The sequence below is a fragment of the Nematolebias whitei genome, chromosome 17 (assembly GCF_014905685.2).
Source record: "Nematolebias whitei isolate Nwh7 chromosome 17, NemWhi1, whole genome shotgun sequence".
In the NCBI taxonomy this organism is placed as follows: Eukaryota; Metazoa; Chordata; class Actinopteri; order Cyprinodontiformes; family Rivulidae; genus Nematolebias; species Nematolebias whitei.
In genome coordinates, this window is record NC_056514.1 from 11,536,757 (window position 1) to 11,564,299 (window position 27,543).

Consider the following 27,543-nt stretch of genomic DNA (forward strand, 5'->3'; position numbering starts at 1 on the left):
TATGTTTGCTCCTTGTGTTACTGACCCTTGTTTATTTCATTCATTGTGTAACTTTTTTGTTACTTTTGTTACTGACATTTTTTTATGCCTTATCTTTCTATCTTAATGACTTTTGGTTTTTTCATTCTTTGTTTTACTGACATTTGTTTTACTTTTTTTGTTCCTTGACCTTTAATTTTTTCTTTGATTTCTTGTGTTATCATGACTTTTTTGTTCTTCATGTTATTGACCTTAGTGTTTTTTTTCCTTTCTTTGTGTTACTCTCCTTGTTATTTTTGATTTCCTTGTAGTACTGACCTTTGTTGTTTTCTGTTATTTGTGTTAGCAACCATTGTTTTATTTTTGCTCATTGTGTTAAGGGTTCTTGTTTATATTGTTCTTTGTGTAACATTTTTTGTTACTTGTGTTACTGACCTTTTTGTAATTCCTAGTTTTACTGACCTTAGGTTAGATGTTTTTCATTCCTTGCCTTACTGGCCTTTGTTTTTTTGTTTGTCATTCTTTGTTTCAGTGACGTTTGTTTTATTTTTTCGTTTCGTGTGTTACTGACTTCCTTATTTTGTTCCTTGTGTTACTGACCTATTTTATTCATTCTGTGTTACTGACCAGTTTTTTTCTCCAGTCCTTTATTATTGACTTACTTTTGTTTTTTCTCCTTGCCTTACTGACTTTTGTATTCTTTATTCCTTGTGTAACTGATGGGTTTTTTTTTTTTTCATTCCTTTTGTTACTGATTTGTTTGTTTACTTTTTTGGTGATACATAACTTTTTTCCCCTTGTGATGCAGATTTTTTTTTTTTCCTTTTCTTGTGGTATTGACCTTTTTTTTTTGTTTGTTTTTTACTTATGTTACTGACTTGTGCTTTGTGTCTCTGTCCTTATTATACTTGTCTTCTGCAGCAAAATGGTCTATGGTAAGAAAAACACCAACAAAAAAAAGAAACCCCTCCCTCTGAAGTTGGTCCAGAACTGTGTGAAGATAACATTGGATGGGAAAAGTAGGCTGGATCTCAGCTTGAAAGGCATACTTACAGTTCCAAAGAGCATTCAGAAACTTTCTGACTTGGATGAAGTGGACTTGAGCCGGAACCTGATCAGAATGATTCCGGATTTCATTGAAGATTTCATCAAAATCACTGTGTTGGATCTGCACAGCAACTATGTGAGTATGGTAGGCACTTTACAAAAAACTCTGGCTACTGCCCCCCCCCCCCCCCCCCCCCAAAGGCAGTTAAAAAAGCCTGGTTAGATTCAAACTTCAGTCATTGTTTTTATTTATTCATTTATTAATTCATTTAAAATAAACAAACAACATTTTTACTTAAGTACAAGTAAATAAGTACTTGCTTTTAAAAATAATTAAAGTATTAAGTAAAAATACTTGCTGAATGTATTACCTAATGCAATGGTCTATAGCAGGGGTATCAAACTCACTTACAAATGGGGGCCAAAATTAAAACCTTTTTCAAACTAAGGGCTGGTTTCAGAATCTACATTAACTCAAGTTAGTTACCCAACATCTTTTCTTAGTTGCAGATTCCTCAGTAAGAGTTTGATTGGTCTCATTTGATGTTCTCTGTTGCACTTTTGACACCATAATCAAAGATTACTGAAAAAATTAAAGTGAAAAAAGTATTTTACATTTAAAATAACATCTTGGGGGCCAGATAAGATGACAATGAGGGCCACATTTGGCCCCCGGGCCTTGAGTTTGACACATTTGGTCTACAGTATCATTAAGTGTACCTACCAGAAGGTGAAACGTTTTAGCAAAAAAAAGAAACTGTCCAGATGACCTGACGGAAAATTGTTGGATTGTATACCTGGATTATTGAGCATGGACTTTTTTGGCTACCACATGTATATTTTCTGTACTACATTGATAGTGTTGAGTCATTTTAATGAACAATGCTGCAGATAATGCATGTTTTTATTGTGTTTACTCTGTGACACAGTTCAACTTGGACTTGTGATTCTGTGTGTCAAAATTTCAGGGATGACATGCAGAGTTAAATGTCATTAAGCAAAATAAGAAAGAGGAATGATTATACCTTTGAAAGTTTTTATTTAAAGCAAAGCAAAATAAATGTGTCATTTTAACTGCAGTAAACACATTTAAGTAAAAGTTGTCTGCCTGAAAAAAGGAGCATTAAACTCACCTGACAAAAGAAAAGACACTTTGTCATCAACTTTAGTTAAAATACTGTCTAGTCAACCTTGTAATGGGTCAATAGTGATCAATATTTTAACTTTCTGGCACCATCTTCAAAACTTGGACCAGAGTGTCGAGACATTTGGAGACATCTCTTGTCTCCTAACATCCCATGAACTGACACATTTTAATATTGCAGCAAGAATTTCTTGTTCAAGTTCAGAAGAAGTTGATTTTCAAAGTTTTTTGAGTCCAGTCTGGCTAGTTTGGGAGAGAGAATCTGTCCTGCTGTAATGAAGTCTTTCAATAATCTTTCAATAATCTTTCAATAGTCTTTCAATAATCTTTCAATAGTCTTTCAATAGTCTTTCAATCATCTTTCATTAAGGCCATGGGTGACACGTATCTTCTGTCTGACTCAGCGGTTTAATCCATTTTGGGTGTGTTAGTGGTGCTGCAAGTGCACCCAGCTCAATGACGTACTAGAATATATATCATTGGCCCAGCTCTTCTTGAAGGCAGGTCTAACGACCAACTCCTCTCTCACCACTGGTTACTTTCAAACTAACAAACAAATAAAAAAAAAACGCAACGTGACTGTAACTTGTAACTCAACGCATTATAGAAATGTAGTGCAGTAGAAAGTACAGATACTTAATGTAAAATGTAGTGGAGTAAAAGTAGAAGGTATCCACATTTAACTCTACTTAAGTAAATTACATATACATGAAAAATGTACTTAAGTACAGTAACCAAGTTTTTGTACTTGGCTACATCCCACCACTACAAGAATGCATGGAACTATTATGGCGTGTACGCAGTCCTGGCCCTGGCTTCTGTTTGCACTTTTTCTGGTTCACTGCTGTGTGTAAATACCAGAAGAAACACAACAAATAAATCACCCTAAGCTGGACATCTGTCTCCAGGTTTTTAATGAGAAGACAACTTCATACCATGCTACTCTAAACCAGTTAATTTCCTGGAGAATACCAAACCTCATATTCACACCTATCAGGAATTTACATCTACTGTATAAGTCACCAGAGTGGCTCCACTGTGAGCCTGTGAGTCAACAAAGACCTATTGTGACAAGTGATATCTCAAGTTCAAGTTCAAGTAGGTTTATTGTCATTTCACCACATGTGGTGCACGAGGTGGAGCAAAATTATGTACACAGGGTCCCAGTTACACTCAACAATAGTAAAAATATAAAGTGTCAAAAGAAACGCTAAATAAGAATCCAAGATAGAAACTAAGACATACACTAAGATATACGCTGAATGAACACCAAACGTTAAAAGATCTAAGATATAAGCTAAACACTAATAAGTTTCAGTCAGGGTTTTAAAGCTCATCATAGCACAGAAACAGCACTAGTGAAAGTCATTAATGATATTCTCATGGCCTCTGACCATGTGTCTATACTGGGCAGCTGTGGCTGAGTGGATAGAGCAGTCGTCGTCCAATGCAAGAGTTGGGGGTTCAAATCCACCAGCAGTCACATGCCAAAGTGTCCCTGGGCAAGACACTGAACCCCTCGTTGCCTCCGATGTGTGTCCCATCGGTGTATGAATGTGATAAAGCTCTGATTAGTCTCTTTAGAATGTTTTGTTCAATTAGCTTTGTAGAGATCTAGTAGAGTGATGTATGAACTGGTAAATGGGACAGATTGTAGTGTAAAGCGCTTTGAGTATCTGGATAAGATATAAAGGCGCTATATAAGTACAGTCCATTTACCATACTGGTCCTGTTGGACCTCAGTGCTGTATTTGATAAAGTTGATCACAATATTCTATTACAGAGACTTGAATATGATAGTGGGATTACAGGAATGGCTCTAAAATGGTGTAAATCATACATACAGTATTTGATAGATTCCAGTTTGTAAATATAAATAATGAATCTTCTTCATACACCAAAGTTAGCCATGAAGTTCATCAGGGTTCTGTGCTTGGACCAACATTTTTTTACTTTATATTTGCTTTCTTTAGGTAATGCTATTAAACAGCATGGGATAACTTTTCATTGTTATGCTGATGATACTTATTTGTCCATGAAACCCAGTGAATCCAATCAGTTATTTGGACGACAAGCATGTTTTAAAGCAAGGGCGTCAGAAGCCGTAATGTGGGGACACAATGATGTGTGTAGATGTGTGTGTGTGCGCGCGCGTGCATGTGTGTGCACGCGTAAAAAAAGTCTATACTAGTCAGAGTCAGAGATTCTTTATTGTCATTTGCACTTCATGTGGTACATGTGGTGGAGCAAAATTATGTACACAGGGTCCCAGTTACATCCAACAATAAAATGTAAAAGAAAAACAATGATAACATCTAAGATATGAATTAAGAAAAACATCAACTAAATATACACTAATTATTGTGATTATTCTGGTTAGAGATTCATGAGTCTAACAGCCTCAGGGTAGAAGCTGTTCCTCAGTCTAGTGGTTCTACACTTAATGCTCCTTAACCTTCTTCCTGAGAGGAGCGGGGCAAAAAGTGTGTGTGCTGGGTGAGTGGGGTCCTTCATGATGCAGGTGGCTCTCTTCCTACTTCTGGAGGTGTAGATGTCTGTGATGGTGGGGAGACTGACTCCAACAGACTTCTGTGCAGCCTTCACCACTCTCTGCAAAGCTTTTCTTTCTGCAGCTGTGCAGCCTCCATGCCACACATTGATGCTGGAGCACAGGATGCTCTCCACTGCACACCTGTAGGAGGTGAGGACTGAGCTTCCCAGACCAGCTCATCTCAGCCGTCTGAGGAAGCAGAGTCTCTGATGAGCTTTCTTGATCAGGCTGGTGGTGTTGTTGCTCCAGATGAGGTTCAATCAATCAGTCAAACTTTATTTATAGAGCCCTTTCCAGCAGCCAAAAGGTGCACAAAGTGCTGCACAATACAGAAGTTAAAAACAAACAAGAATAAAATATCGGTCAGTTAAAAACAAAAACAATTAAAACATGTCAAGATTGTCAAAGACCTACTAGGTATTAAAAGCCTGCCTGAATAAAAAGGTTTTAAGATTAGATTTAAAATGCTCCATGTCAGTGATGGAGCGCAAGTCCTGAGGTAGGTGGTTCCAGAGTCTGGGTGCGACAACCGAAAAGGCCCGGTCACCCCATCGTTTGTAGTTGGATTTTGGGACAGAGAGTAGAAATGTATTAGATGATCTCAGTGTTCTCCTATATTCACGGACAGCTACAAGATTAGTCAAAAATATAGTGGGGCAAGACCATTGAGAGCTTTAAAAGTGAATAATAAAATTTTAAATTTAATTCGAAAATCGACTGGAAGCCAGTGGAGAGAAAATAAAACAGGGGTAATGTGCTCATGTCTGGAGGTGTTGGTTAAAAGTCGAGCTGCAGCGTTTTGGACCAATTGCAGGCGTCTAATGGAGGATTGGGAGATATATAGGGAATTGCAGTAGTCGAGCCTTGAAGTTATAAAAGCATGGATGGCCTTTTCCAAGTCAGAACGATTTAAAAAAGGCTTAACTTTGGATAAAAGACGTAACTGATAAAAACAGGCCTTTACTCCGGAGGATATTTGTTTATCAAACTTTAAGTCCTTATCAAATGTCACCCCCAAGTTTTTAACTGTGGATCTGAACTTGGATGTCAGAGCACCAAAGTTACAGGGCGCATAATCACCAAAGAAGATGCATTCTGTCTTTCCTTCATTTAAAAACAAAAAATTACGATGGAGCCACTGTTTAATGTCGGCAATACAATCAGCAAAAGGTGTGAGAAGGTTACTGTTTTTAGGTTTCATTGGTAAATAAATTTGTACATCATCAGCATAGCAGTGAAAAGAAAAATTATGTTTGGCTATCACTGATCCAAGGGGCAGCATGTACAATGAGATGAGGACAGGACCAAGGATAGAACCCTGTGGCACACCACAAGAGAGAGGGGCAGTGGAGTAAGACAGATTATCCAGCGTGACAGAGAAAGTTCTGTTGGTCAAATAGGCAGTGAACCACTTGAGAGCTGAACCAGAAATTCCAACATAATGTTGAAGACGAGACAACAGGATAGCGTGGTCCACTGTGTCAAACACAGCTGTAAGGTCCAGCAGCACCAGAACAACGGGACACTTGACATCCATGGACATGGAAATGTCATTATGGACTTTTAACAGAGCTGATTCAGTAGAATGACGGGTTCTAAATCTAGACTGAAATGTTTCATAAATACCATGGTTTTCTAAAACAGGTTGTAACTGCATAAAAACGACTTTTTCTAAGACTTTAGCTAAAAAAGGCAAATGAGAAATAGGTCTAAAATTTGATAAAAGTGATTGGTCTAGGTGAGGTTTTTTAAGAAGGGGCCTAACCACAGCATGTTTAAATGTAGCAGGGACAATTCCTAGACGAAGGCAGGAGTTTAAAAATGTTAAAATACAGAAACCCACAGAATTAAAAACCTCTTTCAAAAACTTGGAGGGAAGAATGTCCAGTGGGCAATTAGTGAGCTTCATGTGTTGAACAACATCAGTGAGAGTGGCAAAAGACACTGGTTGAAAGTGTTCAAACACGACTGGAGCTACAGAGGCAACAGAGGAATCAGGAGCAACAGAACTAGTGACCTGTCTGACTGAGGCCACTTTATCTTGGAAGAATTTTAGAAAGTTTTCACAGTTAGTGGCTGTGGCATCTGGTGAAATACGCACAGCTGGGTTAATAACATAATTAATTGTGTTAAATAGCACTCTAGGACAATGGCAGTTATTTTACATTAAACCAGATAAATATAGACATTTTGCCTCTTTTACAGATCTCTGGTAGTTTATAAGGCATTCTAGTTTATAAGGCATTCTCTCAACAATTTAAGAGATGAAAGAAGTTTGTCTTTCTTCCATTGTCATTCTGCTTTCCTACATTTTTTCCTGAGAGCGCGAGAGGCATCGTTTAACCATGGTTCAGCTCTCGGTTTGGTGGATTTAAACCGAAGAGGAGCGATGGAGTCTAAAATTTCAGATCAAGTGGTTTGGAAAGAGAGAAGGAAGCCATCTGGACAAATTTCATTGGAAACAAAAGTCTGAAAGTCCATAAAAGCAGCGGTAAACAGTCCAGCTGTCTCAGGAGTAAAAATATGACGCCAATGACCTGCAACGGCAGGCCTACTGACTGGTAGGGGGGCTGAAAACTCCAACATTATGGGGAAATGATCTGAGATGGCTGTTTCAGATGTTTCACAGAGTGAGATGGACTGCCCGTGAGATATAATAAGGTCCAAGGTATGTCCAAGAAGATGAGTAGACCCAAGTACAGACTGTGTTAAGTTAAAAGATGTTAAAAGATTGATAAATTCAGAGGCTAACTGATCAGACGGGCAGCAAACATGAATATTAAAATCTCCACAGATCAACAGATTATCAAATCTGGGGATGGAGTCAGCTAAAAATTCAGAAAATTGTTGAATAAAGTCCTTATTATATTTAGGTGGGCGGTAGACATTTCCAAATAATACAGGCTGTGTCAGTTCAACCACGAACAGCTGTAACTCAAAAGAAGAATATGTTCTAGCTGGTAGAAGTCTACATTTGAAATTGTCTCTAAAAACTGAGGCAATGCCCCCACCACGACCCGTGAGACGGGGGGAGCTGAGGAAGGAGCAGCCAGGTGGGAGGAGCTCCGAGAAGGCACTGTTCTCATCTGGTTTCATCCACGTCTCCGTCAACAAAAGAAAATCCAGTGTGTGAGAGGAGAAAAAGTCATTCATGATAAATGTTTTGTTAGTTAGTGATCTAATGTTAATCAGTGCCAAACGAACGGAGTTACTAAAATGAACAGAGTTACTAACAGTTTGCTGACAGCTACGGTCAAGCGGCTGGAGGTTCCCCTGAACGCAGCTCCTTGTGCGGGTCCCAACGAACTGGCAGCGGGGGCTTGGGCAGCTGGCATCCGGGACAACCGGCCGGAGCCAACGATAGCAATCCCTTGTTAGCCGGTTGTGAATGCCATGGAAGTTAAAATCCCGTATCCGGAGTTTGACATGAAGTCCGCTTCTCCTTCCACGTCGTCGTCGTCGTCGTAGCGAGAGAACGCCATAAACAGGTAGGCACTGAGGCAAGATGGTAGAAGCTGAGAACATTTGCCAAAGTTAGTTGATAAGTTCTGCATAAAGTCTCTAATATTTAAAAGTGCCTGGCGATTGTACGCTAGTAGCTTTGACAGAGACCATACTGAAGGTAAAAATGCTGAGAAAAGCAAAAACACAAGTAGCAAAGACAACAGGGGTGGACGGCGTGCCAGACACAGCGGCACCATCTTCCAGTCATTCAGGTGTACACTCAAGTACTTGTAGCTGGAGACCACTTCCACCACAGATCCTTAAGTTCAGGGGGGTGTAGATGTTTTTGTTCCTTCTGAAGTCCACAATCATCTCCTTTGTCTTCTTCACATTGATGTGAAGGTTATTCTCTTTGCACCAGCTCTCCAGGTGTTCTACCTCTTGCCTGTAGCTGGACTCATCATTGTTTGTGATGCATCCCACCACCGCTGTATCATCTGCAAACTTTACAATATGACAGCCTGGATGGGTAGCTGCACAATCGATCCTCACTAACGATCACGATTACTCACGATCCTCACTAACTGTGGTCTGTTTGTTAAGAAGTCTAGTACCTAGTTGCAAAAGGAGGGGCTTAGTCCTGGTGTGAATAGTTTGTCCATCAGGGTTTGGGGGATCATGGTGTTGAAGGCAGACGTGAAGTCCACAAAGAGCATACGGACGTAAGAGTTTTTCTGTTCCAGGTGGTTGAGTGCAGTGTGGACCACAGAGGAGATGGCATCCTCTGTTGATCGGTTCTCCCGGTATGCTTACTGATGAGGGTCCTCATTGATGTTGATGGTTGTTTTGATGTGAGTCATGACCAGTTTTTCGAAGCATTTAGCGACTATCGGGGTGAGGGTCACTGGCCAATAGTAATTCAGACCAGTCACTGTAGAGCTTTTTGGGACTGGGATGATGGTGGCAGTCTTCATGCAGGTGGGAACTGTCTCCAGGGTAAGTGAAGTGTTAAAGATGTCTACCAGCACCTCGGAGAGCTGATCGACACATTATTTCAACACTTTTCTGGGGATGTTGTCTGGGCCGGTTGCCTTAGAGTACTCCTTACTTCAGCTGAGGTCACGCTGAGATGCTCTTCATCCAGTTGTGAGGTGAGTCTGGTGCTGGGTGGTCTGTTCAGGTCTTCAAAGCATGCATAGAACTTGTTGATGGTTTCAGGCCGAGATGGGTCTTTGGGGCATTCTTTGCTCCTTCTTTTATAATCTATTATGCACTTAATGCCCTTCCACATGCTCTGAGGGTCTTATGAGATGAACTGACCCTCAATCCTCTGTGCATATGTGGCCTTGACCTTCTTAGTACCAGTAACCAGCTCTTTCCTTGTCCTACTCAGCTCCTCTGAGCTTCCAGACCTGAAGGCAGTGTTCCTGGCTTCCAGCAGGGTGCGCACCTCTGCATTTAGCCAAGGTTTTCTGTTTGGGTAGCTTTTAACATATCTGATAGTGGAGACGGTGTCAGTACATGTATGGCAGAATGTAATTAGAGATATCTCAAATAAATATTTTGACTAGTCAAAATATAATTAAAGATATCTTAAATAACTAATATGTCTAGTCATAAATCAGTTTCAGATATCTGGAATGTAAGCGTGGTGAATCTGATTTTATGTTAAAAGGGCTTACATGTACTAATGTAACCCAGAACTGAGGATGTGTATTGGTCCAGATCAAGCGATCCTCCATTTTCAGCAACTTTTCTGAAAACCTGCCAGTCTGTTCTGTTCGATCAAAACAATTTCTCAGTATGGGGCCACTGTGCTGGATCCAACATTTAACTTTCTTTTGTACTTGTCTGGAACGTCTCAGTGGGGGCATGTAAGCAGGAGCTAGGAAGATTGAGATGTGGTCTGACAGTCCTAGGTGGGGGCAGAGTTCAACTTTGTACAGTATGCATCTTTTATGTTTGTGTAAACACGGTCCAGCGTGTGGTCTCCACGTGTTGGTATGCCCACATGCTGACTAAAGCTTGGGAGATAGTCCTTTAGATTCACGTGATTAAAGTCTCCGGCTACCACGTAGAGAGCCTCAGGGTGTTTGTTCTGTAGCAAACTGATTATATCATGAAGTTCTTGCAAGGCGTCATTAGCATTAGCATCCGGAGGAATGTAAACAACTGTGATGAAAGTCACTGTGAACTCGCGGGGTAGATAATGTGGCTGACATTTCACTGTTATTTGCTCCAAAGCCTTCGAGCATGAGTTTACCACAGTACAGTTCGTGCACTAACTTTTACTCACGTAAATGCACATTCCGCCTCCTCGTGATTTCCCCGTTAGCTCGCTGCAGCGGTCCGCTCGAAAAAAAGAGTCTGTCATCCAGCTGGAAGACTGTATCCGGCGTTTCACTTGTAATCCACGTTTCTGTGAGGCAAAGCACTGCACACATCATCATCTCTTCTGAGGCGCCCGCTCTCAGACGAAGTAAATCCATCTTGTTGTCCAACGAGCGGACGTTCGACAGAAAGAGAGACAGCATCGGAAGTTTTCTGGCTTTAGCATTTCCTACTCTAGGTCTGTCCATTCTTGCTATAGTAAACACTAGTTTATCCACTGGCGTAGTGCCAAAAACCTTTAAACATGCTGCTGTCCAGCCTCTCCTGAAAAAAACAAACCTTGACCCCTCAGTTGTATCCAACTTCCGGCCTGTCTCCAGACTCCCATTTGTTTCTAAAATACTGGAGAAAATAACAAAGTCCATGCTCAATAATCCAGGTAAAAAATCCAACATTTTTCAGTCAGGTCATCTGGACAGTTTCTTTTTTTGTGTGTTGAAACGTTTCGCCTTTGATCCGGAAGGCTTCATCAGTCAAGGAAACACACAACAAAACTGATTATTCCTCCAACAGCTTACTCCAAAGTGGAACAAACCAGTTCTGCTTGTGATAAGATGGTCTCTGTGGTACGCCCCTCCTCCATTGCCGGCCCTCTTCCTTGTTGACAGTCTTGTCAAACTGGTTGAAAACAACAAAGTCCATGCTCAATAATCCAGGTATAAAATCCAACATTTCTCAGTCAGGTCATCTGGACAGTTTCTTTTGTTTTTGTGTTGAAACGTTTCGCCTTCGATCCGGAAGGCTTCATCAGTCAAGGAAACACAACAAAACTGATTCTTCCCCCAATCAAAGAGGACAGTGTTCTTGATTCTAGATCTGAATGAGGTATTCACTCTCTAACAGCTGATATGCTGCTTGAAATCATGCACAAACTCCATTTTTTAAAATTTTCTGCACTTTTTCTTCTGTCAGAAAGTAAGTGATGTGGAACTAATATGGCTGTGTTGTGCAAATGTGTTTTCTCCTCCTAATGCTGATAAAACAATATAGTGTGTTCTTTCAATTTTATATAATACTAGACAAGTATTATCATGCACTGTACAACTCAATTCAATTTAATTATATAGCACCAAATCACAACAGAAGTTGTGTACAGAACACTGTACAGAAACATTCACATACTGTATACATACAAACCGGATTCCAAAAAAGTTGGGACACTAAACAAATTGTGAACAAAAACTGAATGCAATGATGTGGAGGTGCCAACATCTAATATTTTATTCAGAATAGAACACAAATCACAGATCAAAAGTTTAAACTGAGAGAATGTATCATTTTAAGGGAAAATTATGTTGTTTCCAAATTTCATGGCATCAACAAATCCCAAAAAAGTTGGGACAAGTCCATTTTTCCCACTGTGTGGCATCCCCTCTTTTTCTTACAACACTCAACAGATGTCTGGGGACAGAGGAGACCAGTTTCTCACGTTTAGAAATAGGAATGCTCTCCCATTCATGTCTAATACAGGCCTCTAACTGTTCAATCGTCTTGGGCCTTCGTTGTCGCACCTTCCTCTTTATGATGCGCCAAATGTTCTCTATAGGTGAAAGATCTGGACTGCAGGCTGGCCATTTCAGTACCCAGATCCTTCTCCTACGTAGCCATGATGTTGCGATTGCTGCAGAATGTGGTCTGGCATTGTGTTGAAAAATGCAGGGTCTTCCCTGAAAGAGATGACGTCTAGATGGGAGCATATGTTGTTCTAGAACCTGAACATAGTTCTCTGCATTAATGGTGCCTTTCCAGACATGCAAGCTCCCCATGCCACAAGCGCTCATGCAACCCCATACCATCAGTGATGCAGGTGAGATGCAGTGACGTTTAAGGGCCCGGAGATCACGAGCATCCAGTAGAGTTTTACGGCCTTGACCCTTACGCACAGCGATTGTTCCAGATTCTCTGAATCTTTTGATGATGTTATGCACGGTTGATGATGATAACTTAAAAGTCTTTGCTATTTTACGCTGGGTAACACCATTCTGGTATTGCTGTACTATCTTTCTGCGTAACAATGGTGGAATTGGTGATCCTCTTACCATCTTGGCTTCTGAGAGACACTGACACTCTGAGAAGCTCTTTTTATACCCAATCATGTTGTCAATTGACCTAATTAGTGATAATTGGTCTTCCAGCTGTTCGTCATATGCGCAATTTCCTTTTTCCAGCCACTTATGGCTACTTGTCCCGACTGTTTTGGGATTTTTTGACACTGTGAAATTTTGAATCAACATATTTTTCCTTTAAAATGTTACATTTACTCAGATTAAACATTTGATCTGTCATCTATGTTATATTACAAATAAAATATTGACATTTGCGATCTCCACATCATTACATTCAGTTTTTAGTTACAATTTGTTTAGTGTCCCAACTTTTTTGGAATCCGGTTTGTATTTATTATCTGCATTGTTTTTATGTCTATATTCTGATTTTCTTCATTTTGTATATTGCTTTGTGTGTTGTCTGTTGTTCTGTCTGTACAGCACTTTGGTTGGCCTTGTCGCTGTTTTAAGTGCTCTATAAATAAATGGTATGGTATGGTATAGCATTAGCTTGTAGCCTCACCATAACTCCCGCCCGGCATCCTCTCCTCTTAAGCCAGGAGTGTACAAAAAAGCATCATTTCACCTAGATGTCCTAGATGTACCACATTTAAAGCATGTTTCTCACAAAGTTTGTGTAAATTCAGCTGTGGGTTTTAAAAACATTTGAACTTTAATACACTTTAATACAGAGCATCAGGTCGGCACTATTTGTGTTTATAGAGAAATAAAAAACATCACCACTAGACTTTTTTACTTGTGTTCAACACTACTCATCTAAATGATGTTTCTCACGAAGCTTGAGGACAATAAGGTGTGGGGTTTTAAAGACATTTCAACTTTAATGCACCTGAACACACAGCGTCTCTTACACCTGCAGCATCTGACAGCATCACAGTTACTGCTAAGATGCTACAGACGTAGCACTGCACTTCTCTCAAGCATCCTCCTAATATGTATACATGTATGATCAACACCCCCTGGTCAACAACTGCTCGCACTGAGCTCGCTAAACTGGTGAGCGAGCAACACAGAAGTGTCTCCATCTCCACCTGTGCACGTTTTCTGTTGAGGCAGGAGACTCAGAGAGTTGGAGGTAACCAGGAAAACCTGGAGTGGAGTTTAGTGGTTTGAGTATTCTCCTTTTGATCAAGTGGAATAGATTTGGTCACGAAGAAATAGAAACTGCGCCGCCTGAACTAATGTTTCATAGTAAAAGTGGGGGGATCCAAATGAAAGTTTTTTTTTTATGCGGGGGGACTTGTCCCCTTCACATATAATGGTTGCGACACCTGTGTCTTAAAGACATAAAAACCTGGATGACCCTTAATTTTTTGTATTTAAACTCAGACACGACTGAGGTTTTGGTTTTTGGACCAGAGCATCATAGGAATGATTTTTTCAGTCTTTCATTTTCCCTGGATGGCATTAATCTGGCCTCCAGCTGTAAAGTTGAAAACCTTGCTATTATGTTTTATCAGGATATGTCTTTTAACCCCAACATTAAAAATGTTACCAAAACCGTTTTCCTCTACCTGCAAAATATCACTAAAATTAGAAACATCTTGTCCAAAAATGATGCAGAAAAACTGGTCCATGCATTTGTCACGTCTAGACTTGACTATTGCAATTGTTTACCATCTGGGTGTCCAAATACTTCTTTAAAACATCTTCAGTTGATCCAAAATGCTGCTGCCATAGTCTTAACTATAGGAGTTAGCAAAAAGGAAAGTCTTAAGCCTAGTTTTAAAACTGGATAATGTGTCAGCCTCACGGACAGAGATTGGAAGTTGGTTCCACAAGAGAGGAGCCTGATAACTGAAGGATTTGCCTCCCATTCTGTTTTTGTAAATTCTAGGAACCACAAGTAAACCTTCAGCCTGAGAGTAAACATCTCCGTTAGGAAAATATGGAACAATAAGATCTGTAATATAAGATGGAGCCAGGTTGTTGAGAGCTTTGTAGGTTAGAAGTAAGATTTTGAATTCTATTCTGGATTTGAGAGGGAGCCAATGGAGAGAAGCTAAAACTGGAGAGATATGATCTCTCCCACTAACTCCTATAGTCAGAGTCAGAGTTTCTTTATTGTCATTCGCACCTCATGTGGTACATGTGGTGGAGCGAAATTATGTACACAGGGTCCCAGTTACATCCAACAATAAAATGTATAAGAAAAACAGTAATAACATCTAAGATATGAACTAAGAAAAACAACTAAATATACACTAAGCACTCATAACATAAAACATTGAACATCAGCACAAACATGAACATGAGTCTGTGAGCAGATGTGCACGCATGAACACATCAACATTGAAACAGATCAGCAGCAACATGAAACAGATCAGCAGCAACATGATATGGTTTTTCACAGTGATTATTCTAGTTAGAGATTCATGAGTCTAACAGCCTCAGGGTAGAAGCTGTTCCTCAGTCTAGTGGTTCTACACTTAATGCTCCTTAACCTCCTTCCTGAGGGGAGTGGGGCAAAAAGTGTGTGTGCTGGGTGAGTGGGGTCCTTCATGATGCAGGTGGCCCTCTTCCTGCATCTGGAGGTGTAGATGTCTGTGATGGTGGGGAGGCTGATTCCGACAGATTTCTGTGCAGCCTTCACCACTCTCTGCAAAGCTTTTCTTTCTGCAGCTGGGCAGCCTCCATGCCACACATTGATGCTGGAGCACAGGATGCTCTCTACTGCACACCTGTAGAAGGAGGTGAGGTCTGAGCTCCCAGACCAGCTCGCCTCAGCCGTCTGAGGAAGTAGAGTCTCTGATGAGCTTTCTTGATCAGGCTGGTGGTGTTGTTGCTCCAGCTGAGGTTGTTGTTCATGTGTACACCCAAGTACTTGTAGCTGGAGACCACTTCCACCACAGATCCTCTTATGTTCAGGGGGGTGTAGATGTTTTTGTTCCTTCTGAAGTCCACAATCATCTCCTTTGTCTTCTTCACATTGATGTGAAGGTTATTCTCTTTGCACCAGCTCTCTAGTTAGGGTCGGCTTGGGTTTCCTGAGCTGTCCCTTAGTTATGCTGCTATAGGCTGACTGCTGGAGGACAAATTGACCACACTTTTTCACTCTGCTACTGTCTTTACTTACGCTGCTCAACTTGTTTTGTATTTGTAATTATTTTTTCTATCCTTAACATGCGTTTTTGTCTTTCAGGTACACCTGGACCTACCATTCTGTGTTTGTCTGTCTCTCCTTCCTGTCCTCTTAAACCAGCTGGTCAAAGCAGATGGCCGCTTGTTCTGAGCCTGGTTCTGCTGGAGGTTTCTTCCTGTTAAAAGGGAGTTTTTCCTTTCCACTGTTGCCACTGTGCTTGCTCAGGATGGGAGACTGCAACAAAACCAAGATTCAACTTGTCTGCTGGCCTCCTTAGATAGAGAACTTTACTAATTGGCTTTTATGTATGTGAATGTTCCTGTAAAGTGCCCTGAGAACTTTGTTGTGATTTGGTGCTATATAAATAAACTGAATTGAATTGAATCATGCCTGAGTTTTGAGCAAATATCTAGCACAATGCGTAACTCTGAATATGTTTTTGTTTTCTTAGCGTCGTCTCAGTTTAGCGTATTTCTTAGTTCATATCTTAGATCTTATTACCGCTTCTCTTTACAATTTATACTTTTGTTGGATGTAACAGGGACCCTGTGTACACAATTTTGTTCCACCACATGTACCACATCTGGTGCGAATGACAAAGAAACTTTGACTTTTGTCTTTTCAGAGAATGATTTTCATATAATACTCAGTTACAAAGACTATATTTTAGCACATCTGTTAAACTGACTTAATTATAGTCATGTTTGTTGTGATGCAATCTTGATTTGGATTGTCTCAATTTTTCTCAATTGAAAATGTTCATCTAATTATTACTGTCGAAGTCTCATCAACATCTGTCCTCTGGATGAGATATTGCGCTAACAGAGAGATGCTTTAGCAGCAAGTGGTAATGGGTCACATGTCTACTCAAATTCAAGCTTAATGATGTGGAAAATTGTTTGTGGAGAAACAGCAATTGCACAAATTAAACAAAAACCAGTCTGTCTCTGAAATAATGTGTTTTTTGTTCTCCATTAGTTGGAGGAGCTTCCTCACACTATTGGGGGTCTCCAGGCCCTGGAGGTTTTAAACCTGTGTAATAACCGTCTGGAAAGCCTCCCTGATGAGCTGGGCCTGCTGAAGAACCTCCACAGCCTGAACCTGGGACTCAACCTGCTCAAAACACTGCCCGCCTCCATTGGTGCCCTGAAGGAGCTTCGGTTCCTTGGTCTTTCTGACAACGGATTCACAAGTGTTCCCAGCTGCCTTGGCAGACTCCTCAAACTGGAGAGGGTCAACCTGGATGGGAACCCTGTCATGACCCAGCAAATACACAGACAGACAACAGTCAGGACCACAGACACTTTTCATCTGGTCAGAGAAAACGACCTGTGTGAGGAATGTTTGCTCAAGTACCAAACTGAGATGAAGAAGATTCAAACTGTAGAGGAGCTTGAAATCTAACCCTAACCCTAGCGCTGCTGGGGTCATGTTTACTGTCAAAAATAAACTCATGCAATAAATTAAAGGCCTAGCATTTTTTGAAGCAATGCATTTTCATCTACAACCTTTCAAGAGTTTTACACTAAAATAATTTTATACTTAGAAATGACAGTTTTAGCAGCTTGTTATATGAGATCTCCCATTTCTCTCACCACTTATCTGTAGTTGTGTCACATAGGCAAAAGGTCCAGAAACAAAAACCCAGACATCCCTGACTTCCGTGACAGTCTGAACAATGATTCTAAACTCTGAATTGAATTAAACGCTTTAAATGAGCACAGAATGTCATGATTTCTGCTCTCTGACGTCTGCCAGTGCTCTCTGTCACCCCACATCTCTGGGGTAGAGCGGAGATTAGCTGATCAGCTGGAAAAGGGGGCTCCGGAGCTGTAGGCTGCACAAATCTGCAGCAGGTACTAAATAATTCAAAATAATTTATTTCAAATAAAAAATCCATGCGATCGTGCGGCTCATCCATCAAGCAGCCAATTGTGTCACGTCCAGTTTTACTCTGAAAAACCGTGATAGAGCAAGTCCACGAGAAACGAACCGTGAAGTAGCAAGGGACTACGACAGTTTTGGAACTCAACAAATCTCACACATCAGAGGGTTTTAGCAATGAATTATTGCCAAAATGTATATTAGAGTGACATGCAGGACTCTTGGTATTGTTTATGACTGGTCTGTACAAAATTATCAGAAGATTGTACATTGTAGAGAAAATAAATAAATAAATGGGTACATCAAAACCAACCATATCTCATGTGACTGTGCCACAAAGCAAGGTAGTAACAGAAGTAGGATGAGGTCAGACAAGAATCCCTGTGGACTAAGATATTTACAGATGATGTTGTAAACTGGTAAGAACAAGGAACAGGTGGAATAGATTTGAGAGGTGGTGGTATGCACTTGAAAGAAGAGGAATGAAAGTCAGCCATAGTAAGACACAGTACATGTATGTGAGGGAGAGGGAGGAGGTGGAACAGTGAGGCTACAAGGTGCAGGACTTCAAGGACTTGGGGGGCCACTGTCCAGGAAAATGTAGAGTGTGGTAAAGAGGTGAAGAAGAGAGTCCAGGCAGGACTGAACTGGACTTCAGGCAGTTCAGGCAGTGGATGGAGAAAAGTTTCAGGAGTGATTTGTACAAAAAGGTGCCAGCAAAGGTCAAAGGAAAAGTTTACAAGACAGTGGTGAGACCAGCTATGTTGTATGGTCTGGAGACAGAGACACTATGTTTGCATGTGCAAAATTCTTTGACCGGATTGAAATGTTTTCAGATTAAATAATCCAAATGCATCGTTTACATGGGCACAATCCATTCACGACGAGCGTTTACATGCAGCGGGCTTTTATTCTGAATAGAAGTACTGACATGTGCAGAGTGGTAAACTCTCAAACCACAGAAGAACAACTTTTTTATTTTTTAAATATATTTTTTTATTACTTTATTTTACCAGGAAGAAATCCATTGAGATCATCAATCTCTTTTACAAGGATGTCCTGAAAAATATCCTGATGCATGCTCAATAATCCAGGTAGAAAAATCTAAAAAAGATAAATCTGGTCCTCTGGACATTCACAAAAAAAAAAAAAAAAAAAAAAAAATTGTATAAATGTTTTGTCTTTCATTCAAAAGACTTCTTCAGTCTGAGGTGCTGTATTCAGCTCAGTCTTATAAATGAGCTTCTCTGAGCAGCAGGACCATGCTTTTCACAGAACAACTGTGTCAACTCTTGAAACTGTGCCTGCAGTCAACCTACTTCACATATGGGGAGCAATATTATAGGCAGACACATGGGTGTGCTATGGAGTCTCCAGTTTCTCCTATTGTTGCCGACCTGTACATGGAGGAGGTAGAAAAGAGAGCCTTGACATACTTTTCAGGGACACCACCAAGTCATTGGTTCAGGTATGTTGACGACACCTGGGTTAAAATTAAATCTTAGGAAGTCCAACATTTTACTGACCACATCAACTCTGTGGATAAATACATCAAGTTCACACGAGAAAATGTAAAAAATGGCAAGTTGGCTTTCTTGGACTGTGAGGTCTCAGTTTCTGATAGAGGACATTTGCAAAGTGAGGTGTACCGCAAACCCACCCACACAGACCGGTATTTGCAGTTTGACTCCCATTACCCTTTGGAGCACAAGTTAGGAGTTATCAGGACTCTGTACCATAGAGCAGACAGCGTCCCCACTAAAGCCCCCAGTATAATCCCACGTACGTCCATACGCAGAGGTACGCACGAACCCCCCTGGTTATTTCCATATAAAGCTCAATTTTTACAACCGCATACGCGTACACGGTGTCACACAATAAACTGCCCAGCTACGGACTGTTTTGTATGTGACACCAATGTATTAAATTCTCCTCTTCATCCACGATCTGGCCTTTTCTTTTTTTTTTTTTTTTTTGACAAAAGGCAAGTGATCTCTTCCTCCTCCGTTGATGCCATGACTGAAATGGTGAGAAATGAAGGAATTTGTCACGAGCGAATTAAACTAAGGTCCAGCGTGGCTGCGGGAGGGTCTAGAGATTTCCTGGTGGGCTGGTCTGATGTGTGGGCTGCAGGACCTGCGCTCCCCGTTTGTTTTTTTTTTGGATCTTTTTATTAACATATAAACACAGAACACCTCTGCGGCTGAGGCTGCCAGCTCTCTTTTTTTTTCCCGACCTGTCAATCGATCCAGTAGGCGTGTCAGCAAATGACCAATCGGCGACCTTAATTTTTCCTGAAGGTAAACGCCCCTTGTCTGTGAAGCTGCTCTGCAGCTGATCAGGGTGTACACTCGAGTATCAAGTCTGAACCCTCTGTGTACAGTACACGCGTATGTACGCGTGAACAGATGTACGCGGGAGTATACTGGGGGCTTAACTCAGGAGCCAGGCAGAAGGAGAAATCCCACACAAGACAGGCTCTAGAGCAATGTGGATATCCTAACTAGGCCTTCCTGAACGCAGAGAAGAAACCCAAACGGGACTCCAGTCAGCAATCGGGTGAAAAGGAGGAACCCAGACCAGTGGTCAATCCGTGTGTTGAGGGAGTATCAGAGAAACTGAGATGTTTATTTTCTAAACAACGTCCCAGTGGCTTTTAAACCCCAAAATACATTACAACAAGGACTGGTTCATCCCAAAGATCCAGTCCCCCGGTACAGACATAGTAATATTGTGTATGCTGTTCAGTGTCAGGAGGGCTGTGATCAGTCTTACATCGGGGAAACTAAACAGCCACTGGCCAAAAGGATGGCCCAGCACAGAAGAGCAACAACATCAGGCCAGGACTCTGCGGTCTACACTCATCTCCAGGCCAGCGGTCACTCTATCAGGGATGAAGATGTTCACATCCTGGAGAGAGAGGAACGATGGTTTGAGAGAGGAGTAAAGGATGCCATTTGTGAAAAGAAACCGTCCATCATTAAACCGGGGTGGAGGCCTCCGTGTTCAACTGTCCCCCTCTTACAATGCTGTTATTGCGAATATCACTCAGCCCTCTGTGAATAGTAAACAGCCATCAGGGTGCTAATGACCCATCGTTAGGCCGATGGTCCTTCTTGATCATTTGAACAGCTGATTTTGGTTGTCATCAGCAAAACTGGTTGATCCACTCTGAGACGGTGTTATTTATAAGACTGAGCTGAATACAGCACCTCAGACTGACGAAGTCTTTCGGATGAAAGACAAAACTTTTCTACATTTATTTTCTTTAATGTCCAGAGGACCAGATTTAACTTTTTTTAGACACAGAAGTTCTAGTTCCATGATGAACGTAAACAAACCTGAGCACCTAAACTGGACCCATGACAGGTTTTAATGTGGAAACTTTGCTGCACTCTCTGTCTGAGCTACAGGTAATTCAAAGTTCCTAGTAGAAATGTTGCTCACTGACCAGTTTTGATTACCCGACATATGAGCATCTAGCCAGGCATTAATACGTGAGGTAGACATTAGTCGCACATGCGCAGTCAGGTCAGTTTTCCACGATCAGTTCGGATTATAAATCTGCATAAACCACCCCTCTCATTCGTATCGAGCTGAATCAACAAAAAATAACCTGAATGGGGTGTTTAATCTGATTACTTATGTCTATGTAAACAGCCATTTTGACAAAAAGACGGGAGAAAGAACTGGAAGTGTCAGAAATAAAGATGTTGAGGTTCTCCTTAGGAGTGACAAGAATGGAGAAGATTAGGAATGAGATCATCAGAGGTACAGCACAGGTTGAACAACTGGGAGATAAAGTTAAAGACCAGACTGATATGGTTTGGACATGCCCAGAGGAGGGACAGTGGTTTGGACATGTCCAGAGGAGGGACAGTGGTATATTATTAGAAAGATGTTAGAAATGCAGCTGTCTGGAAAAAGACAAAGAGGAGATACATGGATGCAGTTAGAGAGGACAGGGAGGTAGTTGGAATGAGGACAGAGGATGCAGAGGACAGAGGGAGATGGAGGAGGAGGACTCACTGTGGAGACCCTGAAGTGGGAAAAGCCGAAAGAAGACAAGAGGTACATAGATATCCTCCCAACGCAGAGAGATATAAATAGCGCAAGTTTGTACATTTTGATAGAGTTTTCTGGACTGGAATTGAACAGGAAATGAAAGTCAACCTTAATGTGTTTGGTGCAAGCTATTCCAACAGGTAGGAGTTGTACTGTGTAGAGAAGGTATTTAAAAAAAATTGTCAAAAGGCAGAGGAGAGTGACAGATTCTGGTGAGTGGAGGGAGCAATTTTATCCTCCACCAGGCGCCATGGTGACCTTGGCCACCATAGATTGATCTATGGCCAATAATTTGAGGAAACTATACATTTAAGCAAAATACAAGTTATAATGCATAGTTGTTTTTACAATATGATGTATGATGTCTCAATGATGATATGGTCTGTTTACAGATACATATGGTAGGTGCCATTTAGAACTGGACGTGGAAACCTGATTTTGATAGTAACCTTTCTTACACCTAGATGCAGCGACACCAAAATGGAAGTTGGTACCTCATTTATTTTTCATGAGCATGCTCACAACATGCACGGACAGTTGGAGAGTAATTCCAATTCGTCCTCTTAGGTATACGACGGGACAAACAACCCATTCTAATTCTGTTTTCACACTATTAAAGAGGAGTCATGTCACAAACTACTGATACAAAAAAAGAAACCAGACACGTTAATTCTTAAGAAAAATGTGTAATCATCAGCAAGAAAACTGTAGTGTTAAATTACTTACAATTCCAAAAATATTAGCGTTTCTAATCAGTTTGTTATAAAAATATATTCAAGGTTGATGCTAAACGTCCCAGCATTCTGAGACAGTACCACAATGTTTTAATGTGTAACACAGCCAAGCCCAGATACAAGTCCACAAGTACGTTCACATCCACTCTACAGGAAATATATTAAAATCATCTCACTACATCAGCTTACAATTACATTCCTACATTACATCGATCACTTATGGCATAAAAACAACCAAATAAATCAGCCCCCCCTCAAAAAATGCAGCACTGTGAGCTCTGCCATAGTGAACAAAGACCTTAGTGTGGACAGCTGGGTGTGCGTTACAGTGTTCGATGATTACAGTAGGGTCACTAAAAATACAGAACCTCAAGAATTTTTTTTTTTTTTTGGTTTCTTTTGGCTGATGTTCTGAAATGGACAGATTATATGTGTCACAACAGAACAGAAAAAGTTTGTTTAAATATTAACACCTGAGTTAAATCAGAGTTCAAGTCTACTCACATTTGTGTAAAAAATGATACAAAAGTCAACGTTACAGCAAAGTTTTAGGATTTTAAAACAAACCTGTGACCATGATGAAATTTAGATAAAAACCGACACGTTCAGAAACAAAACTGAATCTTAAAAACATTCTAAATAACCATTTGACTAAAACCAATAAAACAATAGACTGCACACAAAAAACTATTTGGATGTTGAGTGTTTTCCCCCACACCTACTAAAAGAAATGGAATTTAGTACAATAAACAAAAAAAAATAAAATTTCATGGAAAGAAATGCATCACAGTTTACAGCAAAGTCAAAATCATATTTTCAACAACTCTGTTTTCCACATTCATCCAGCTTTGTGTCAGAGGGAGGCAGTGTTTTCAGGCAGCTGGTGATCTGAGCGATTCCACACGTGGCATTTAGGGCGAGCAGCTGACAGCAGCTACTTCACGTAGCTTTGGGTTTAATGTACCATGACCATGGAGGGGCGACAGTGAGTGGTCCTCAGGCACAGGCGGTGCTTCCTTGGTTTACCTCCATCAGTTAGTCGGCACTTCTCTGAGCCTTTGGTATCCATCTGTGCTGCAGGAAGAGGTGCTTGGGAATTTGGGTGTGGTCGGGGGTGGGGGGGGGGTGTCAGTAGTGGTCGTGCAGTTGGTGAATGATGCTGCGGGACTGCAGAACTCTTCATGTACATTTTTAAGTTGGTTTTCTGAAGAGATTAAAAAAAACAGCAGATTTATACAAACATTTTTCCAAAAATTACAACCATGATTTAAAAATGTTATGATACATAATGTGTGAATAAAACCAGAATGTAATATTTGACGAATTTCAAAAACCCATATTGTATTCACAACGAAACATAGTCGTCATCTTCTTTGTTCTATAGATCTAAGATATAGGATAGGCACTGATAGCGCAAAACAATACACCGAACAGCAGCAGCACGAACATGAGTCTTTGTGGGTGGATGAGTATGAGTGAATGAATACAGCAGCATGGATAATCAGCAGCATGAGATCATCAGCATGGCTAATCAGCAGCACATAATAATCAAAGTGGCATTAGGTGATTTTTTTTTCTTTCACAGTGATTATCCTGGTTAGGGGATTTATGAGTGTTACAGCTTCAGGGTAGAAGCTGTTCCTCAGTCTAGTGGTTCTACACTTAATGCTCATTAACCTCCTGCCTGAGAGGAGCAGGGCAAAAAAATGTGTGTGCTGGGTGAGTGGAGTCCTTCATGATGCAGGAGGTGTAGATGTCTGTGATGGTGGGGAGGCTGACTCCAACAGACTTCTGTGAGCAGTTTAACGACCGCAGTGGTGGAGCTCGACTCCATCGTCTCAGGAATGCCAAGGATCTGCACTTTGGACCTTCTCCTACGCCCCCCATGTCTTCAAATTTCTGTTTCAGCCCATTTATCTCGTCTTTCAGTTTTGTCATGGTACTGCGCAGAGCCGCAACTTCATCTGACCAAGTGGGCAGCCTGTCCTCAACATCTTTAAAACTCAGTTTAACCTGGTCCAGTTTGGCTTTGAATGCCATGGTGCCGTTAGTCACTTCCACTCTCAGAATGTCTGACTTCAGGGCTGACATGTCCGTCTATCTGGGACCTGGTGAGGGCGAAGATGAGTCCCTGGTCCTAGAAGCACCGTGGCCTGAGGCAGTTTCCAGCCCAGGGGCCACAGATCCTGTATACCAGTACTTATATTTCCTCAAGTTTGTCACCATCTTCAGTTTTGCAGAGTCAATCACACAACGTTGAATATTAGAGCATCCAACGTAAAGGTTGTAAGAATATCTTCTCAAAAGGCAGTTTTCAGGCAGTACTGACAGGAGCCCAAGCTAAATACATCTCTACTCCTCCGCTACCATCTTGTTCGGCCATATGTTTTTAAATTTAAGTAAAAACATTTGCATGGATGTAGATTTGAAATTAAGATTAATGAAAACTTTCAGAATAAAATGTTTTACGTATACAGCTTAGCAACCTTGTCTGGAGTCAAAGTTCTGAATAATGCAGAGATGCACTGAGATCTCTCCAAGCGGCACAGCTAGAAACTATTTTTACCTCCCTGAGCAGAGGGAAAATGGCATAAAAGCTTAAATCGTTATTTTCACAGTAATTGGGGGGGAATACTTTTTTTAGCAGTTGTAAAAGACAAATGTGTGTTTATCATTTGTGAGACGACATCAAAACGCTTCAATGTGGAGCGACACATCACCAGCTAACACACTAGCTTTAATGCTAACTTCCTGCCTGGCAGGGCATGATGGCAGAAAAACACCGGGAGCAGTGTTGTAGTCAAGACCACCTAACCTGAGACCAAGTCAAGACCAAGACCAGAGTGTACTGAGACAAGACTTTTTTTAGGGTCCTACACCAAGTCGAGACCAAGACCGAAGGAGGGCGAGACCAAGTCAAGACCGGGGCGGCTGTGGCTGAGTGGTTAGAGCAGTCGTCCTCCAATGCGAGAGTTGGGGGTTCGAATCCACCAGCAGTCACATGTCGAAGTGTCCCTGGGCAAGACACTGAACCCCTCATAGCCTCTGATGTGTGTCCCATCAGTGTATGAATGTGATAAAGCATTGATTAGTCTCTTTAGAATGATTTGTTCAATTAGCTTTGTAGAGATCTAGTACAGTGCTGTATGAATGGGTAAATGAGGACACAGAGAGTAGTGTAAAGAACTTTGAGTATCTTGAAATAAGATAGAAAGGTGATTTCAAAAAGCGTTCAATACAAAAACAACTGGACTTTATTTGTAACAGAAGACGTTTCGCTCCTCATCTGAGGAGCTTTCTCAATTCAAAGAGCAGAGAGTGAGAGATACAGGTTATAAGGCTGAGTGAGATAAGACACACACACACATAAGACACACATATGTACACTGGCAGTTCACACCTAAAAAAAAAAACAACCTAAACAGTAGGTCTTTGTTCCTCTAATTCACAGTCGAGGCCCCTCTGTTCCCATCAGGTGTGAAAACCGGCTGGGGATCTGTTTTAAAGTTGCATTATATGTTTTTGAAAGTGGGAATCTGAGGCCTCCTCCTCTGTTAAGAGACGGCTTTTCTCTTTTTACATAAATTGCTTCCTTCACCCCCCTCTCAAACCATCTGTGTTCTCGGTCCAAAATGTGCACATTTTGGTCCTCAAAAGAGTGTCCCTTATCTGTGAGGTGGAGGTGAACTGAGGAAATTTGTCCAGAGGAGGTGGCTCTCCTGTGTTGAGTCATGCGTCTGTGAAGAGGCTGTTTAGTTTCTCCAATGTAGAGGTCTGGACAGTCCTCGCTGCACTGGACCGCATACACTACACCACTCTGTTTGTGTATGGGTGTCTTGTCCTTAGGGTGGACCAGCCTCTGTCTGAGAGTCCTGCTGGGTTTGAAATGTACTGGAATCTTGTGTTTGTTGAAGATCCTTCTGAATTTCTCTGATACTCCAGAAACATAAGGGATGACAATGTTTTTATGTCTGCTGTTCTCCTTTTTCTGTTTATTGGTGTGTTTTGTAGATTTCCTCGCTGACTTGACAAAAGCCCAGTTAAGGATATCCACATGTTTGAAGAGCTTCTTGAACGTGTTTCAGTTCCTTTTCCTTCCCTTCTGTCTTTGTGGGGATGCATTCAGCCCGATGTTGTAAAGTTCTGATGACAGAGAGTTTGTGTTCCAGTGGATGGTGGGAGTCAAACAGAAGATACTGGTCTGTGTGGGTTGGTTTCCTGTACACTTCAATGTTGAGGCTGTCCTCTCTCTCCATCTGAACCAAACAGTCCAAAAAAGGCAGCTTGTTGTCGTTTGCATCCTCTCTGGTGAACTTGATGTTGTTATCGACCGAGTTAATGTGTCTGGTGAACGCTTCTATTTCCTTGGCTTGGATTTTGACCCAGGTGTCATCCACATAACGGAACCAATGGCTTGGCTTAGTTCCCTCATAGGAGTGTAGGGCTCTCTGTTCCACTTCCTCCATGTAGAGATTGGCAACAATGGGTGACACTGGAGATCCCATGGCACAGCCGTGCTTCTGTCTGTAAAAACTGTCATTGAACTTGAAATAAGTGGTGGAGAGGCAGAGATCCAACAGAATCATTGATCATTGAATTCATCATGTCCTGGATGACTGAGAATCTTCACCAGCATAGAAAGGTGATATACAAGTACAGTCCATTTACCATTTACCAAGACCTCAAGTCTTGGAGCTCAATCTTTTCGCAGACTATCTGTTCTATACTAAACTGTCACAACATAGTGACAGTTTTAACAAATATGTAAAAAAACATATAACTTTTATAAAAATATTTTTTTATAAAATTAATGTATCAGCTTTTATAAATTTTCAAAGCTACATAACAAAGAAATCAGACATTCAGTGGTTTTTGCACAATTTTCATGTCATGTAACCCACTGACACAAAACTTATGTTAAACTTCTCTACTAGACATGACAGATGAGGCACCCTCATAGTTTTCATTTTAAAGCATTTTCTAATTTTACATGATTTGTTTAAAAATCATGATTTTGGCTCAATAAAGAATTAGAAAATGCTTTAAAATGAGAAATAAATGATGGTGTCTTGTGTGTCAGGTCTATTAGAGTAGTTTAACATTAGTTTGTGTCAGTGGGTCAAATGATGTAAAATATATAAATTTTTGTTTCTGAA

General features: G+C 40.9%; 2 protein-coding genes across 2 annotated transcripts in view; one reads left to right on the forward strand and one right to left on the reverse strand.

Moving 5' to 3' along the window:
- Nucleotides 1–904: 904 nt before the first annotated feature.
- On the forward strand, nt 905–17,108 carry LOC119424120 (leucine-rich repeat-containing protein 18-like). The gene is made up of 2 exons (XM_037691588.1): nt 905–1,162; nt 16,683–17,108. Exons 1-2 carry the CDS (start codon nt 905–907, stop codon nt 17,106–17,108), a joined length of 684 nt encoding a protein of 227 aa, XP_037547516.1.
- A 6,175-nt stretch (nt 17,109–23,283) lies between these two features.
- The window catches only part of LOC119424121 (LLGL scribble cell polarity complex component 2), a gene marked incomplete at its 5' end in the record, with an annotated part of 37,346 nt that continues 33,086 nt past the window's right edge, over nt 23,284–27,543 (reverse strand). The window contains 1 exon segment of the mRNA XM_037691589.1: nt 23,284–23,591.